The following is a 17,896-nucleotide window of genomic DNA, read 5'->3' as shown; positions in this document are numbered from 1 at the left end:
TTCCCCTCTCTTCAGAGGACCAGTTCTCACTTTATTTCAAAATTATTTTTTTTTTGGAGTAGTCATCATATTTTAAGCCTTCCCACACTGTCAGTCTTATCTCTCTGCCTTGCTATATGTAAATAAAACTCAGATACCGAGAGCTCAAATTGCCTGAGGACGTTAGCACACAGGATATTCAGTAGAGAATTATACCTCATGATTCATTCAGTCTTACACAAAGTGATCATCTACCTCTACATCCATTTTTCAACACAATATGCATCTACCAGTCAATCTCTGTTCAGATTAGATTTTTGCAAAAGACCTCTATCATATGACAAATACAAATTTCACACTATTTGTTGCTTTCAAAAATTAAAAACCAAGTGTAAAGGCAAATCAAGTTCTTTATCTTTCACCTGTAATTAGAGGAAGCATTATATGATTCTGAAAGAAGACTCTTCTCCTTTATTTGCTCTGAAATCAATAGCCACTTACCACTTCAGCTCCTGAAAACTACCATGAAATTCAGTACCAGCAGCTCCAGAAAAGCAGCACAAACAGCCCTGAACACAAGCCTCCACATCTTACAACCCTACACGAACTAACCAAGAGCCAGTGATCTGGACCAGAAACCTGCTGCAGTAACTAATGCACCAACCAGCTACAGATAATCCGAAACAGCTTACACTGTTTCTGTGGCTAGCTCTTCTATAATCAGTTTATGCCCAAACGACCGATTTTAAGAATTTCTCTCATGCAACTCATTTCCCCACATTTACCTCTGTTTACATTCAAATTTCACAGGTCATTAAAAGCAATTTTTTCATCAGAGAACTATGCAGAGCATTCCCAATTAAGTAAGGAATGTAATATCCTGAAAGTACTTCTCCCAGGTCTACATTAGCAGCAAACCCTCTATTGGAAGGTCTAAGAAGCATTACATTATTGTGGGGTGCAGCTATTATAGCTGAGACAGTATGAAGCCAACAACAAAATACTGTGGAACCACTTCTGTCTGTGTGGCTTTTTCTGTAAATCCTCTTGAGACATTCTAGCTTACTATGGCATAGAATAAACTATTGAGACAAGCAAACGTATTTGCCTTTTTCTTTAACCTGAACTCTGTGTTCTTATAACTAGAAAGTGTATTATTCACACAAAGGAAGGATATATTTTAGGCAGTGAGGAGCTGAGAGAAGCAAAAATGATGATCTGAGCAGACAAATTAGGAATTTAATCTAAAATCAGACATGTTATGCCTGTAAACTTTTTTTTTTTTTGCCTAGTTACTGATTTCACAATTTCTGGCTCTGGATTTAATTATTTACTTGCATGAATGTTTTTAGCATTCTATTTCTTTTTACTGTATCTTTAAAGAATTTCATTTTTCCCCTGATTTTTTTTAGATAAAATAGTAGAGAAACTAAACAAACCGATCTAATCAAGAACTAGCTACTATTCGGTTAGAGCCTTGTAAGGCATAAAAATCTAAGTAGAAAAGAAATAATTATGGTTAGCACTTTTTTGTGGGATCACAGTGAATCGATATCCAGAGTTTGTTTAAAACAAGCAAAATTTTCCTCCACAGGGCTCCATTAACTTGTATCCTGTACAAGAGAAGCTTATAGACACTGCTACCAAATTAAAATAGTATGTTTTCCATTAATGGACATGATAAGCAACTACATATGATGAAGGGCTATGCTTGCTATTCATTTCTATTTAGGCCACTCCTCTCCTTTGATACCAAACAGGTATCAAAAAAGCAACTTTTTTTGACTATTTATTAAGTGTTTTAGTCATTTCACTTCAGATGAATGAAGATCATGATTGAATGAATACTACCCAAGATCCCTGCATATTTCAAGATTTCTGCTATTTTATTTAATTAAGCGCTTACAGAGGTTCCCATAAAGTCAGCCTGTACGTTCAAAGGAAAGAAACTCATCACAATGCATGCTTCAAGCAAATTATCATTCCTTTCCTTAATGGGCTGGTTGAGAGCATGTCAAATACTAGATGGATCTGCTTTCCAGCCAAGCTTCTCCTCCCCTTCCATAAGCACACTGCTATAACTCCATCGTCTCTTTGACAAAGAGAGAGATCAAACAGCATTTTTTGTGTATTTCATTGCTATCACAACATAATTCAATAGCTAATAGGAGCAAATAAGCAGGTTAGGGACCTGCTAGCATAAACAGACAAAAGCATACAACTTCCCTGAAAGCTTACTCAATACTTTGCTAGAGAAAACTCCTTAAAATATATATATCTATATATATTTTTTACTTTGAAAAAGCAGCACGTTACTTTCACACAGCATAAAGCCATCTTCACAGTGAGCGGCATCTCTAAGTTTTTAACAACTACATGGGAAACTGTCTTCAGACTGAACAACATAAGCACAGCAAGTCTTAACTTTTTCCTTACATAATGCTACTTCACATGGAAAAAGGACCCACAGCCTAACAGAAAAGAGCACACAGGACAACCATCATCACACACATGCTATGAATCAAAAGGCACACAGAAATGGACTGATCCCTTGAATTTCGCTTTTTGTAAAGAAATGTATATGGATTTTTTTCAAGTCTGTGCAAGAAAAAGGATGTCCCTATATATTTCCAAAGTGCACATAAAATGATTTGCTGTATAGCTTAATCTTTCCTTATACTTAGCTTTAAATTGAACAACAGGTACAGTTGTACACTTCAGACGATCAAAGGCTAACCAGAACAGCACTTGTCTAAGAATGCATCAGAATCTAATTGCTTCCATTATTACAGGCAATCGCATGCAGAGAATCTAAAATGCCAGAGTTAAAATACTCATTTTTAAGCTATACACCTAGATGCACACCAGCTTTACACCACATTTGTATTTCTATCCCTCTCATTCCCAAACACATTGTCAGAGGGGGAGTCAGCTGATGAAAACAACTGTGATCAAGAAACCTGTCAAAACACCTAACTCTACATGCATTTCTTGGTAAAACCGTTGAGAGAACACAAATGGAAACACAGAACTGAAAGGAGCCTTCTCAGAAAAAAAAAAAAAGTTGAGTTGCTGTTATTACAGGCAGGATAGCTGTATGATCTCTGTTTTAAACTCACGAAGTACAGTCTGAATTACTCTCATTTGAAAGTTGCTTTCTAACTTTGCTTTTTACCATTAGTAGTTTCTCATATCCAGTCTATAATGCGTCCACAGACCGTTCTCATCCATTTGTTCTTGTGCCAACGCTGTCTTTCAGATTAAGCAGTTATTTTTTCCTCCTTATTTTTCCACTTTCTGACATGCCCTTGGAATATGGCAGTGTGTAACGTGGTGGTTCAACGAATACCTCAAACATCATTAGCAAACATGACAACCAAAAAAAGAAGTCTGAGACCGCTACTTTCAAGAGACACTTTTTCCGCCCCCACGTTAGTCTTCTCTTGTGCCAGCGTAGCTGTCTTCTGCAGATGCAAACTCTAAACAGATCAGTGAACCAAACAGAACATAAATGAGCTACCAAAATGAAGCTTACTTTTTTGTCACCTCAGTTCCCCGTTTCAGTTCACCACAGAACTGCCTCTCCTTTGCAGCTGGGAGAGGTGGAAAGGGGAGAACATGCTGGTAGGTGAGAGGCGGCTGAAACCGTTCATCACACTACAGCCTCAAAAACTCTTTCCATCAGCCTACCCAGCCAGGCTCCTCTAAATCACCCTTCTCTAAAACAGACTGCCCAAGGACTATCACATCCATTCCTGGAAGTGACAGAATCAGAATTCATTCTTCTGAAAGACGCATCAGAATACATTTATTGATGTATAATAATTAATACATTACAGAACTACATCGTTGTAACCTTTCTTCCAAATCATCTCACTTTTGTGGCTTATCCTTGATCATATGCAGTTTTCTTTCCTCTTCTTGAAGTCTCCTAACATTAATTCTCAAGCATACATGGTTATTATTCATTCCTTCTGCATGCTTTCGTATCACCCCATTTCTATCATGCCAGCATTCAACATCATCCAGTTCTTGCACGATTCCTCAAGTTTGGTCATCACTGTTAGATTTTACTGTGTACGTGCTGCCACGGACACTCATGATGCCCCAAAGTCGGTCTTGAGAAACACCACTTGCAAGCACCTTTCACATCAGCAGTTCCTCTTCTGACACAAATCTGTTGCTGCTTCCTCTTCTTCATACTGATCCTTACACAAGTTCTAGCTCTTGTACTAATTCTCCAGTATCTCCACCTTAAAAAAATGATTTATTTTGTGTGATATGTTATCAAATTCCAGGGAGACTAAATCATCTATATTTCTTTTACAGAGAAAAGTAATTCATTCAATCATTAATTCTTATAAAAGATGCGGGTCAGCTAGCCATGATCTATCTTTAGTGAATCCACATAGGGCTCATTCCACTTATTTTCATACTGTTAATTAAATTCTTTCCTCTGCAAATTCTCTAGAGCCTTGCATACTACTGATGAAGCTCATCAGGGTATAGCTGCGCAGCTCCCTGCCTCCCCTTCTTTTAGGACACACTTTCTGTATTTCAGTAACAAATCTGCTAAGTCAGAGGTAGCATATATTTAAGTCTTGCTCTTAGGGCTCCAGTTCCTTGGATCAGTTCCTCCTAAGTTCTGAAACAAGTGATCGGATTCCTTCATTCAAACCAACAGCACTTAGTCTTTGCTTCCTCATCCGATCTTTACTTTAATACTTGATATCACTACTACTACTGGAAATGGAGACAAAGGATTCGTTTGAAGGTAATCTGCACGATTCAAAAAAATAAATCTCCCTTTCTGCATACTGACCTCCCTCACCCACTTCTTTTTATGTTTAGGTGACTGAAGACTGCTGCAGTTGGATTTCCTTCACAAAGTTTGGCTGTTTGTGGTCCTAACAATTTTCTTTACATTGCTGTGGTTCTTACCCCTGTGCCAGCTTCCCCTTCCCCTGCTATCTTCCTCTGCAAATTCTCCAATTTATTTCTTGAGATAGTTTTAAAAAATGACTTTGGCTCAAAGATCTTCCCATCCATTTTTTGACAACACCTGAAAACTTAGTTCTAAAAGCTTTTTACTGGCATCATGGTAAAATTCAGTGTTATCAATTTATGGGTTTGCTGTTGCGCCAATGCCGCATAATATTACAAGAAAAGAAATACAGACTCCAGAAGAAAAACAGAAGCAACAAAAGCCACATGTACTTTTGTCCCCAACCTATGTTGTTTTTTTTTTTTTTTAACCAGCCAACAAGATGTGGGCATAAACGTGCTTCCTCCTACAGACTCCCAACTCTTAACAGTCTATGACAAGGAAGTGACTTGATAAATATTGTAAACCTTGCAACTAAGACAATCTAATATCTAGAAACTGATCCTGCAAACATCCACATGCAAACAACCTCTGGGTGCCCTGAGAAGAAAGGATGCATTACAAAACCATGCAGACTCTCAGAAAACCAGATTTATTGCACTTAAACTTCAGGCTCTGTGGTATGATCATTTGTTTTACATGTTACTATCCTGAGCTTGTTTAATTTACTGAAGCATTAACAAACACTAATTTAACCCTTTGGTACCTTGTACAAAATGACTTCACGTTAAAACAAATTCTCAGACAACAACCAGCACATAGAATAATGTGCAATAATTTTTGCAAGTTTTGTAAAGACAGAATGCTTCAAGAAAAAGACTGGTCTGCCCTCTCTCACTTTCAAAAGAGCTTCGAGGAATGCTGAAACACATTGCTGTAGCAGTGCTATCTTAACCAGATCATTTGGTTCTCCAACAACTGAAATGTATCAAACCATTTCAAAAAACACCCTTCAAGAAACCCACAAGAAAAATCCTAGTGGGGAGCTGTCCCCACTGAAACACTGAAATACAATCTTTAAGGCTTAGCTAACGAGAAAAAAGAAAGGGGATGGAAATAGAAGGGGAAATAATATATTTATATATGTTAAATAGATTCAGATTAACATTTACTAATGTAAGTCAGAAGCTCAAGATACAAAATTCGTTTTCGGTCACTCCAACAATGCTGGCTAGCACTTCATATGCTATCTGCTTAGGAGAAAGGCTGCTAGGCTCGCCAACTCTCAGCAAGTCAAGTCCACCATCCTCTCTATCTGCTGTGCTAATAACAAAGCAGCTATGTTTGGAGACTTAGCTGGTAACAAACCTGATTTCAAGGGTTATTTGTCACTTAAGAAATGGAAAGTCCAAGTGTTCACAGTTACCTTGGAACTTAACCACATTTAAAAAACAAACCAGCAGCCACATGACGAGAACAGTTATTCATCATCTTAAAGTTATGTGAATTTCTTAACATACCACTACTTTCCTAAGCAGAGCGCAGGATTTATTCAGGCTTCCAGAGTCATAAAACGCTGGCTGTCGCGTCAGAAAATATGTAATGACTCTAGAAGTTTAAACACCAGACTTCTTAATATAACATTTAAAAAGTATTTGAATACCTGTTATTTAGTCTGAAATACAATTTTATATACGTGAACCCCACCCCCCCAAAAAAAACCCTTCCTGCTAAGATTTTTTGTTTCAGAAAACAAATAATGAAAAAAAAAAAAACAAGAGCATAAAATAGCTATGAAATATAGAGCATTCTTCTACCTGACTTAAAATTTTTCTACCTAACTTTTCAGATGAAGCAGTCAAATATTTAAGAAAAATGGTGAAGAGACAAAAAACTTATTTAAATCAAGTAGGGATCTGTAACCTGGGCACATCAGGTTTATACAGAAGTTTATTTATATAGAATTTTTTTCCTCTAACAGCTCAAAATGGTATCACAAGCCTGGACTGCCAGGAAGAGAAGGTAGGGAACTTTTTTTTTTCCTTTTAGATGCCTGACAATGCATTAAACAGGTATGATTTCCAGTAGATATCACAATTCGAACCCCCTCTGAGCCTTTACATGAAATTAGTGAAACTATTTAGAATTAAAAATAATAAAAATAATTAAAAAAGCAGGTGGAAGCCCCAACCTGCAGGCCAAGGGGCCGGGTGGCCCTACAACCCCCTGCCCTCCGGGGGCCGCCCCACGCCCGGCCCCGTTCCTCTGGGCCTCCAGGGGCGGCGGTGGGGATTTCAGGGCGGTGTGGGGTGTGTATGGGGCGGTGTGGGGTGTGCGTGGGGCGAGCTGTAGGACTTCCCCTTGCCCGCCCTCACCCTGCCCCACGCCTGGCTCGGGCATTAAGCAGAGTCACGCAGGCGGCTCACCCAGCGCTAACGGCCCCGAGGCTGAAGAACGACCCCAAAACCCGCACAAAACCCGACCCCAAAAGGCTGAAGGCAGTGGCAAAGCGGGCGGCACCCGCGCCCCCTCACCTGGCAGCCCTTCTTGTGGTGGAAGCCCACCACCACGATGTGCAGCACCGGGCCCCGCGGCGGCGGGGCGCCCCGCTTCTCCATGGAGCCCCGGCGATGGCTACCCCGGAGGCTGCCGCCCGGCCGGGCTCTCCGCTCCGGCTCCCGGGGGCCGGCAGGGACGGGGACCCGGCCCCTGCCGCCTTCGCTTCCGTAGTGCCCGGCCGGGGAAGGCGGAGCGGCATGGCCGCCCCCGGGCGGTGGGAGGGAGCGGGCACCGCCTTGCCTCAGGAGGCGGCCCTACAGAGCCCGTCGGCTTCCTCGAAGACGCTAAGGAGAAACTACTTCATTTCATTAAAATTTCACTTTATTAAAATTTTATTTCAGTGTATTAAAAGTTAAGAAAATCTCTCGCAGAGCCCAGCCCTTCTATGGCTCCCGATACCTCTCTCTGGCTCCTCTCAGTCGCCCCTCTGAGGAGCCCCCAAGTCGCCTGCCGGTGGGTGACCAGCTGCTCTCTTTATTTTTTTTTTTTTTTTTCTTAAAGACCCCTTGAAAGTGCAGAGCGCGGTATATCCTTGGCCTCCGCTGTTTCGAGTTGAACTCGTGCAGATTAAGGGCAGGGCGAAATGGTGGCTGAGCAGGTTTTAATCCGCCTAGGTCAGCTCGGTTGCTGAAGGTTGGAAATGAGCAAAAGGGACGTTTCTGCTATCAGAACTGTCCTGCTGCTAAACATTTATTGCTAGATCCCGAGGGAAATAGTTCAAAGACTTGTCCAGGAGCACACGCAAATGCAGTGTGAGAGAAAAATGAAAAATCTTTATCTCACTGCACCCAGGCCGTACTCCCTCATTAACCTTTCTTATGATTCAGCTCTGTTTATTCAAACCGAAGACGTTTGCTAGAGATCGTGCCCTTAGTAATTAAGATTCTCTGTGGAAATCAGAGGAAGATATCCTTTTTGAAGGAACTATAAAAGAATAGTGCTCAAAGAATATCTCATCGCTAACACAATACCCAGAGGCTCAAATTATAACAATAAAGTGTGTAATTATGTATTGTTCCTCAGCTTCAATAGTAGTTCCATTATATAAAATATATACTTTGGGGAACAAAGGATAAGCTACAAGGAACAATCCAGCATTGGCAAGCAAATGATTTCTCACTGGGTTTTATTCTGTAACTTATTTTCATGATGTTTAGTATACTTAAAAAAAAAAAAAAAAGTATTAAATACTAGCCGTTATCTCCTGCAGCGATGAGATATACCAAAAAAGATGCATGGGGGTACTTATAGCTCCTACTTGGTTCATTGAAGAAAGGGCAGTCTGGCATCACTCTCACAGCTATGGATTTTGCATTCTAGAGGCATCTCAATGATACTGCTGAGTAATCGTGGCTTATTGCTTCTCTGAATATATTATTAGATATTTTTTTTCCACTGCTTGAAATTTTCTTTCTCACCAAGGCCATAAAAATGTTAAATGTTGGACTGAAAACATTAGCTTATTTCAGGAAAACTGATGTCTTTTTCACAGTTCACAGTGTGTGTTTATGAAAAAAAAAAGGAAGAGAGAACTGCAGTGAAACAGAAGCTCTTAGAAATGCATTTCTAACAAACATAAGTAGAAACTCAACCATATATATAGTTCTTTCCACTCGGTAATATTTACTTTACAATCACCAGCTATTATAACATTAGCACAATAATCAGAATTTGATTGAAATCTGAATTTCTGAATTTCACAACAGTAACGAGGAGTCAGCTTTTTGAGGTGGATAAAGTTTACACAGGCAGTGGGTTTTACGTCTAGAAGTAGCTTCAGGCCTGGGCAGTGCCTGTGGCAGCTGGGAGATCCACTGTTACTTGTTAGGTATAGCCCAGCTTCCTGAAGGAAGAAATTGTGAATTTGTGGAGACGAGCTTGCGACTAAAAAAATAAATATTTTCAAATTTCTGTGTGAGAAAAGCATAAATGAATCACTGATTTGGGATTGAGGCTTGTAACTAATTTCTTGCTGATTGCAATCTCATTTCCTGTTTGGAGACTTTTTTTTTTTTTTTTAATATTAGGAAAAAGGAATTGTACGTGGCAGTGATTATGGCACTGGGTGGGATTAGGATTTCCTGCTTGGAAACTTCTGTAAAATAAACATAGAGAAATGACAAGGAAAGTAACAAATGGACAGAGATACGATGACTGTCTCAAAATTTAAGAATCTAGGTAGCATTTACAAAGGTAGAAGCCTTAGGAATGTAAAAATAGGGGGAAATACCCATTAATTGTGATTCTGTGATTAAACAAGAGAATGAAAATCGAAGCGATCTTTTTCACTTTGTGAATCGTGTGAAGAAAAAAATCACCTCAACGTGAAGCGCTATCCGCCCCCCTTACGGTAAACATCACCACCGCGCTAATTAGGACAAACACCAATTAAGACAACAACGAGTTTTGGGGCCGCGAACGACGGCTCTGCCGGCAGCTGCTCACGTCTGCTGGCCGGCCCCAAGAGGGCGGCCCCCCGAAGAGGACCCTGCACTTCCGCGCGGGAGGCTGGCAGCGATTGGCCAGGCCTGGCGGCAAGATGGCGGCCAACGCCACCACCAACCCGTCGCAGCTCCTGCCACTCGGTGAGCGCGGCCGCCGCCATGTCGCTGCCGCGGTGCTGCCATCGGGCTGCCGCTCCGTGCCGGCTGCCAGCCGGCGGGTAGTGGCGGGGGCGACTCTCCTGCCCTCGACGGGGAGGCGGGGGCTGCTCGCGGACTGCTGGGCGGGAGGTTTGAATGGGGCGGGAGCGGTTGGCGGGAGGGCGCCTCGAGGGCTGCGATCGGCTTCGGGCCCCTCACTACAGAAGGACATGGAGGCCTTGGAGCATGTCCAGAGAAGAGCTACGAGGCTGGTGAAGGGCCTGGAACACAAGTCCTGTGAGGAGCAGCTGAGGGAACTGGGGTTGTTTAGTCTGGAGAAGAGGAGGCTCAGGGGAGACCTTATTGCTCTCTACACCTACCTGAAAGGAAATTGTGGGGAGCTGGGGATCGGCCTCTTCTCACAGATAACTAGTGATAGGACTAGAGGGAACGGCCTCAAGTTGTGCCAGGGGAAGTTCAATTTAGAAATGAGGAGACATTTCTTCTCAGAAAGAGCAGCCAGGCATTGGAACGGGTTGCCCAGGTGGGTGGTGGAGTCACTGTCCCTGGGGGTGTTCAAGGAAAGGTTGGACGTGGAGCTGAGGGACATGGTTTAGTGGGTGATGTTGGTGGTAGGGGTACAGTTGGACCAGGTGAGCTTGGAGGTCTTTTCCAACCGTAATGATTTTATGATTCTAGGAACTAGTTAAATATACACCAGTAACAATAATGCGTCTTCCCTGATGTGAATGTATATGCACTATTCCAGTCTATGAACTTAAATTTATTTATGCAATAATAGTAATATGTGCGAGGAAATAGCTTTTTTTTTTTTTTCATTTTATATGCATATTTGTGTATGTGAATATTTTTTATTAGTGTCCCTGCGAATTACCTTTTGGCCATCATGATGGTAGGATTTTTGTCTTAAAAGTGTGCTTAAAATAACTTCTTGCACCTCTCTTTTTTAATTTACAGAACTTGTGGATAAATGTATAGGCTCTCGCATTCATATCGTGATGAAGAGTGATAAAGAAATTGTTGGAACGCTTCTAGGATTTGATGATTTTGTCAGTATCCTTTGGATATGTTTAAAACCATCAGCTTTATGCTTAAGCTCAATTCATTTATTGTCTTTGGGAGTATTGAGTTTGTTGGGTAGAACCCTTTTGTATGGATTAAGTGTATTCTGATTTTTTTTATTTTCTGGATTCAAATTTATAGTTTAGTGTAAAATGAAAATAACTAAGTATGTTGACTTAAAAATTTTGTGCCTTATTTTCCTTGAAACTGGACTTTCAGATATGGTGTTAGAAGATGTTACAGAATTGTAAGTATTATTTTTGCATCTTGTTGCTATTAAAACTTTGGTTTCCTGAGGAAAAAATATGGTGTAAGATCTGTGAACCGAGTGTTCATACTTCATGAAGATTTGCAAACTGAGTAGTTTATATCTCAGACTTGAACTGTAGAGGGTGATCTTTTCAGGACAACTATGTCATAGAGCAGTTTTTGCATGATTTATCTCAGTGAATGCTTCTAATCAAGTTCCTAATTTGTAGCATTAATTTAGCATAGGTTCTGTGTTGATCTCTCTAGCAGTTTATTTGCTTGTTTGTTTTTGTATTTCCTTAATGTCTAAAAATTTTAAAAGTTAGCAGACGTAAGGATTAAGTATTTTTTTAGTTTGTCATGCAGTGTTGCTGTCTGAAACCTATTTTGAGTATCAGTGGTATTGAAGAAATTGCCAAGGTTTAGAGGGTAGAACTGTACGTTTTTGTGCTGAGCAGAGAAGTTCAACAGATCTGTTTAGTTGTCTGGTAGCTTTCTCTATCTCGGTGGTCAATGTATCAAGATAACACTGAAGAGCAAATAACTTATTTGTTACATCCAGCAAATGTCATCTTAATACGTAGATTTGTATCGTTACTCTAATCAAAACTGTAGTCACTCTTAATAATGTTCTCTTGTTTACTTTTTCTGATGTTATTTCAGTGAGATTACACCTGAGGGTAGAAGAATCACGAAACTAGACCAGATTTTGCTAAATGGAAATAACATAACAATGGTAAGTTATCATTGTAAAAAGGCTGCATGTGTCTCTTTTCTGTTCCTGTTCATCAATGATTGAAATCAACTACTTGAGCTACTTAGGGTAGCTTCCAGAGCATTTGTGTATATGAATGATGATGGAGAAGTGATCATGTTGTTATACTTTGTACATTTTACAGTTTAAAATGCATAGAAAGAGGAGCATGACCATAATTTTATTTTGGTCAATTCTTTTCTGGTCTCTTGGTGTGGGATCACTTTAGCTTTGGAACAAGCTGTTTACCACAGTGACTTCTAAATCATGAGTGTTTACCTCCATAAGTATGTGGCGTGGGATACATCAACATCTCATCCATTATTTTATGTGTAAGGTAACATGTTTGCAGCAGTTCAGATACTTAAAAGCTTGCTAACTCAGTTGGCCATTGTGATACTAAGGGATGCCCAGAAAGCTGTACCTTAATATGCTCTGGAAAAAAAAATAATCTGGAGGGTTGTTGGACTATACCAAATCAGAAGTGCTGTTTTTCATTCATCACTTCCTGATATGTGTAAATCAGTACTAAAATAGGAATACTGTGATTATGCATCACTAACTGAATTCTGCAGCTTCATAGATACTTTACGACAGAAGCAAACACAGTGTTATTTTTGCTTACATGCATTGATAACTATCAAATCTGGACTTCTTACATGAGGGCATTCCTAATTTTGAGGGTAGAGAAGAGGAAGACTGACTTGAGTCTGTTTGCTCTGTGTGAGTGGGGAATAATATCCATATTGTTGTCTTACCTGCCTCACTCCTTCTTACTGTGTCTGAGCAAATGCTATCTTAATTTCAAAGTAAAAAAAGACTTATTGTTATTGTTCTGCATCCTTAAAGTGCTGTGCATATTCTGACTTCTTGTATGGGGTGGAATAATTACCAACCAGTTGATCTGGTGTTGTATTGCCCTTGAAGCAGAAGCTTGTGATTCTCAGTGTGCACGTATTCAGCAAGATCCAAACATATTTCTGTGTTAGGGGTCTTGTGCCTCTTTTGAGGGCACATCTTCCCTCAAGAAAACGGTGCTTTAAGCTTCTTACTTCTGTCCCCAAAGCACCAAAGGTCTTTATATTTTAGAAGGGCTCAGCTAGTTATTAAGAAAATACACGTAAAATGAGTGTTAGACTTTTTTTCCCTTTACCATACCCTTTATTCATATTTTTCCTTATGAATTTCCTCTTCTATTGAGTTCTTTACTTTATTCATGGGAAATTGCTATGCTGACTTATTTCACGATGTCTGTAGAAGGGTTCAGGCTCTTTACAAGTTTTTCGAGCTTTGATTAGCAATAAAAGCTGGGAAGAGGAAAACCAACTTCCCAGTATAGCAGAAGTCTGGAGGAGAATTGGCAATAGGAGAAATACTTCTTGAAAGGAAGCATGTTCTTTATTTTAAAAATGAACTGTAGCATTTCAAGACAGAATCATCTTCAGCTGAACTAAAGAAAAAAACATACTATGCATTATCTAGGAACTCCTTTTGTGTTTAGTGTTAAACATACCGTCTATTTTGGACTTTCTTTTTGACATGTCCCTATTTGGCAGTAGCTGGCTTCCTCTTTTGAGAGGGGAAGATGATAATGAATCTAAAAACCACTTGTGGTCTACCATGAAGACTCCATTTGCTAAAGTCTTTTAAAGGAAGAACTGTCACATATGGATTTGTAGAACTTGGATCCATGGCACTAACACAAAATTCTTATTCTTTTATAGCTGGTTCCTGGAGGAGAAGGACCTGAAGTATAAATTTAATACAGTTGTCATCTATGAAGACATGTTATGTATAATCTAAATAGAGCTTTTTGGGGGTATGGGTGATTTTTTTTTATTTGCATCACTTGACATTTGATAAAAGACAAATATTTCCTCTTCAGGAAAGGTGCGTTGCTAATGCTGACTTTGTAAGTTGAAATCATGACTTTCTTGTAAAAGACGTACTAATTTGTTCTGAATAAAAGGCTTTTTTTTTGTTAAGTATTGTATTTTGTTATCAAAGTGCATGACTTTGAGAATTATTTTTCAAAATTGTGTCAGTTGCTGTCAGCCTTTAGTTTTTCTGTATCTGTTGCATTCATTTGTGGCACAAGCCTATGTAAAACACAGGTGTCGCGCTTCATTGGAGTACAGGCCAAAAAATCTTGTTTCAACCCTGCTTCAGGTTGTGTCTCCAGAAACCATGTGGCAGAATGCTGTAGAACTGTGGGAACTATTGCGAAGTGGATGTGTCTATTTGATACTCAGCAGACTTTGGTTTTGCTGTCTTTGAGGTTCAGCAGTCTTGGCCTTCCTTGGCTTGGTAGATGTTCTTCCTTAACGGCACTGTAATGGCCTTTGGCAAATAAGAACAGACAGGCCAGATTTAATGTTCAGGAAAAAAAGACTGCTAAAACTTTTTTATTCGTGGCAGTGGAGACTTCATCTTCACCACTAAGTGGTGCTGTGTATGCTTAATTAAACTAGGAGCTGCCCATGCCTGCTTGCGTAGTTCAGAGTAGTCATTTTAGAGTAAAGTCTTGGTTGATTCTGTTCACCTGCGATCTAAACATTGACAGATATTGGGGGTAACTACAACTTCATGAGAATTTCTATAAAGTAAGGCAATGATGTATTTGTTTTACCACTAGGGTGGAGAATCTGATTCTAAATAATGTTCAGTGCAGCTTATACTTTCATAATACACTATTCAACTGATTCCTATGTTTAAATCTCTTTGGAGGAGAATTGCTGGTGCCTGCTGTTGAAATAGTAGGGTATAACATACGTAGAGTATGAACCTCCCAGAGGCAGGAAGTGCATTGCTTTCCCATCACAAGAAGTGTAAAGAAGAGTTGAAGGAAGGGGTTCAGGAGCAGGAGGTGGCAAAATCCTTTTGCCTTGCTTTATATGACAGTAAAACTGCCTTCTGAAAGCTGAATCTTAGCTTGAAATACATTTAACTTTTTGCATTAGCCTTTTAAGGGGGAAAGAGGCTCTCCCTTCATCCAGGGAACATGCTACATTCAGACCCACTTGCTCTGAACACATGATCTGCTGTTGTCACCAGTGAATCTAGACATTGTAATCTATACCAGTGACTCCCTGGTTTTTCGTTTCTGTTCCCACTTCTTCCTCCAGCCTTTTTAAAATATATAAATAAAACATCTTTTAAAAAACAAACCCTTTCATTTGATTGGGATATCATCTGTTAGTTTTGTTATTTCCTAGAGATAAAATGAGTCTTTTCATTGGTGCACTTAAAAGATTTCTACGAGGTGCAGTACTATTTGAAGTAAGTTTCTCTACGTATTTCAGTGTATGCGCTTCACTCACTATTTTGCAAACATTCTTGAATTGAAGAGTGTTTTCATGCTTGAGAGAGAAAAAGCAACTTTTCAAAGGGAACGGTAAACTATTTTGTTTCTTTTGGGGGTTTTATTCAGACAGCACAAGTATTTTATGCTCTCAGGGTTTTATCTTTGGAATAATTTTCTATTGCCTCGATTCCTCCCATGGTTGTTCGTTCACTCCCTTTAGAGGAAGTGATAAGACTTGTCACAATGAAGATGTCTACCTAGGAGATTTTTGATGTCTGCAGACATCACTCTAAAGACAGTTTCTTTACTGTCCGCATGCTCTTAATGATTTACGATATGAAAAGAAAGATTTGTAATGTCAAGCAGAAAATTCAGAGTATTCCAGACTAGTCTGCTTTGCTTTGCATTCAATATTCCCGTAGCCTGTTGTTTTGAAAGAGCAAGTAAGATTTTTCAGTTTGAATAAATGAGTGTTTTTCTTCACTTGTCTAGAAACCTAGTTTTTAATGTGTTGATACTCCAGATACTCCATTGTCCTGTAGAAGTTTTGGACACTGGCGTTCTCCAGAATGCCAATTAGGTTGGAACTGCAAGTAGGTTGTTAAAAAATAGTATCTTAGGCTTTAAAAGTATGTAAAACTTAATGATGCTTAAAGATTAAATTAAGAGAAGGTCATTTGGTTAAAATAACTTTTTGTTTACAACAAGCATAGCTATGGTTCCTTTCAGTGCTTTTTTTTCCCATCTTTAACACAGCACTGATTGCAGCTATCTTCAGTTTTGCTACATGGCTGTCTTAGTATGGGCACGGTTTCTGCCTTCTATTTCAGTTTAGTTGCAGACATAGTTAAGATAGCTATGGGGAGTTGGGAAGTGTGTGTGTATGTATGTATGTATGAACATAAATTAGTCCTAAAGTGCTGTACCCACATCTTTAGTTTTTGCTGACCTATATTTCAGCGATACCAAGATCTTAAACTGACGTGAATATTCTGTTGCAAATGTTCCATGTTTCTCTGTCCTGATTAAACAATAAACATAAAAAGAAACAAAAAGAAATTAAAGCCCTAAATGTTTAGTGTTTTCACTATGGCTATTCGGGGTTTCCCCATTTATTTATTTATTTAAAAAGATGCATTGTTTTTTACTCTATGAAAGTTAAAGAGTTTCCTGGCTTACTGGTGGTTTTTGGTGTACATTTTATCCTTGGCGGAATTGCCTATCACTTCAGCTGTAGGCTTCAGAATTCAACTGATGAATATTTTGCGTGCCTGTGTTCAAATAGTGATGTTAACAAAGTATACAATTCATAGCTTTATGCATACTTACAGGCTTGCTGTAGTCCTTAATAACGCTTCATCTTTTTATTTCTTTAGCAAGAACAAGCAAGTTATTTTTTAAAGTACTTGCAACTTTTCGCTGTCATCAAACTTTAGAGTGGAAAAGCTATATCAAGTATACTGATGTTGTGGTTTTAAAGTATTAAGTTGCCTAAGAGTCTAAGGAAGAATGTGTGACTGTGAGTGAAAGTCTGTGGGGCAGCATTATTAACATGCTAAAAAGAAAAGTTTTGAGGAAAGAAGTACTTGCTTCCTGAAAGATGCTTGAGGACAATTTCTGATGCCGTTCATTGAAAAATTGGCACTGATTTCAGTGGTTAAGCAGGCTTGATGTCTGCTCTTGCATGAGATCTAAAACAAACTGAAAGATGCATCTGAAGGAAGATTTTGTATGACCAGCCTTTATACTTTAATAAGTAAAAACCTTTATAGTTTAATACTTTGATAATTATTTAAAGATATTTGGAGCATTGGTAAAAGCAAATAAATGAAGCTTATCATATGTTCTTAGATCAGCTGAGTACTGAATATGGGCAGTAGTCCACCTCAGAACTTTTTGGAGCCCAGATGGGATGTGTAGACCGTAAGATTACACTGTGAAAAGCTGTCAGGTCATGTGTGGGTCTTGCAAAGTGCTGTAATCATATTTCCTTGCATGACTGACTTTTTAATGTTACCCTACAACAGGGTAAAAGTTAAAGGTGTTGATCCATGCACATAGTTGCTTGCTGTTCAACATGATGCAGATACTTTCTGTAACAGTAGTGTTGGTGTATGCTCTAGAATTTAGGTGACTTTAAACTCATTTAATCTTTTGGCCTCCGTTACGTCCCTGACAATGTTTCATGATGGAATAACACATTGGATGAGGAATTATTTACTTTAAAAAAAAATTACAGATAAAAAGTTCTTTGCCAATGTTGTGGGCTGCTCTCTTTTTTTTTTTTTTCCTGTAGAACTCATGTTTTCTTATTTTTGTACCTTAGCCTATCTTCTACACCTTTGGTCGTTTTCTGAGATTTGTCTGTAGTTTCCTACATTAGTAGGTAGATGTATCTATTTTTATTTTCCTCTTCTTTTTAAGATTTGATAGTCTTTGTACATAAATGATTGGAACAAATGTATACTTATTATGAGTAGCTATGGAAATTTATCAGTTGCCCCTTTTTTTAAATCTAACATTAAGTAAAAAATGCATTATAAGAAAATGTTAGTGTCCAA

At 39.1% G+C, this 17,896-nt stretch overlaps 2 protein-coding genes across 7 annotated transcripts in view; one reads left to right on the top strand and one right to left on the bottom strand.

The window, feature by feature from the left end:
• AVL9 (AVL9 cell migration associated) overlaps positions 1–7,656 on the bottom strand; it is a 48,036-nt gene extending 40,380 nt beyond the window's left edge. For all 4 annotated transcript variants that reach the window (XR_004779599.2, XR_007707783.1, XR_004779598.2 and 1 more), the window contains exon 1: positions 7,339–7,656. Coding sequence is in view for 1 of the 4 variants with exons in the window: in XM_035552361.2 (XP_035408254.1) it covers positions 7,339–7,422 (84 nt within the window). In the remaining 3 variants the exon portion in view is untranslated. The remainder of the gene's footprint in view (positions 1–7,338) is intronic.
• A 2,141-nt stretch (positions 7,657–9,797) lies between these two features.
• LSM5 (LSM5 homolog, U6 small nuclear RNA and mRNA degradation associated) lies at positions 9,798–15,199 on the top strand. 3 transcript variants are annotated; one of them, XM_035552608.2, is made up of 5 exons: positions 9,798–9,948; positions 10,924–11,019; positions 11,248–11,275; positions 11,941–12,013; positions 13,756–15,199. In XM_035552608.2, exons 1-5 carry the CDS (start codon positions 9,903–9,905, stop codon positions 13,786–13,788), a joined length of 276 nt encoding a protein of 91 aa, XP_035408501.1. In that variant the 5' UTR covers positions 9,798–9,902; the 3' UTR covers positions 13,789–15,199. The 3 variants fall into 3 exon arrangements, with proteins under 3 accessions (XP_035408501.1, XP_035408502.1, XP_035408503.1); XM_035552609.2 differs by lacking the exon at positions 9,798–9,948 and adding an exon at positions 9,967–10,095; XM_035552610.2 differs by lacking the exon at positions 9,798–9,948 and adding an exon at positions 10,122–10,242.
• The last annotated feature ends 2,697 nt before the right edge of the window (positions 15,200–17,896 follow it).

The sequence above is a fragment of the Cygnus atratus genome, chromosome 2 (assembly GCF_013377495.2).
Source record: "Cygnus atratus isolate AKBS03 ecotype Queensland, Australia chromosome 2, CAtr_DNAZoo_HiC_assembly, whole genome shotgun sequence".
Lineage (NCBI taxonomy): Eukaryota > Metazoa > Chordata > Aves > Anseriformes > Anatidae > Cygnus > Cygnus atratus.
Note: the sequence above shows the minus strand (reverse complement) of the source record. Positions and strands in the feature narration are given on the sequence as shown.

Excerpts from the sequence above, each read along its gene's own strand:
- LSM5 (XM_035552608.2), top strand. The coding sequence starts at position 9,903 with ATGGCGGCCAACGCCACCACCAACCCGTCGCAGCTCCTGCCACTCG. Across the intron at positions 11,020-11,247 it reads AGGATTTGATGATTTTGTCA|ATATGGTGTTAGAAGATGTT; the intron begins GTATCCTTTGGA and ends CTGGACTTTCAG. Across the intron at positions 11,276-11,940 it reads TTAGAAGATGTTACAGAATT|TGAGATTACACCTGAGGGTA; the intron begins GTAAGTATTATT and ends ATGTTATTTCAG.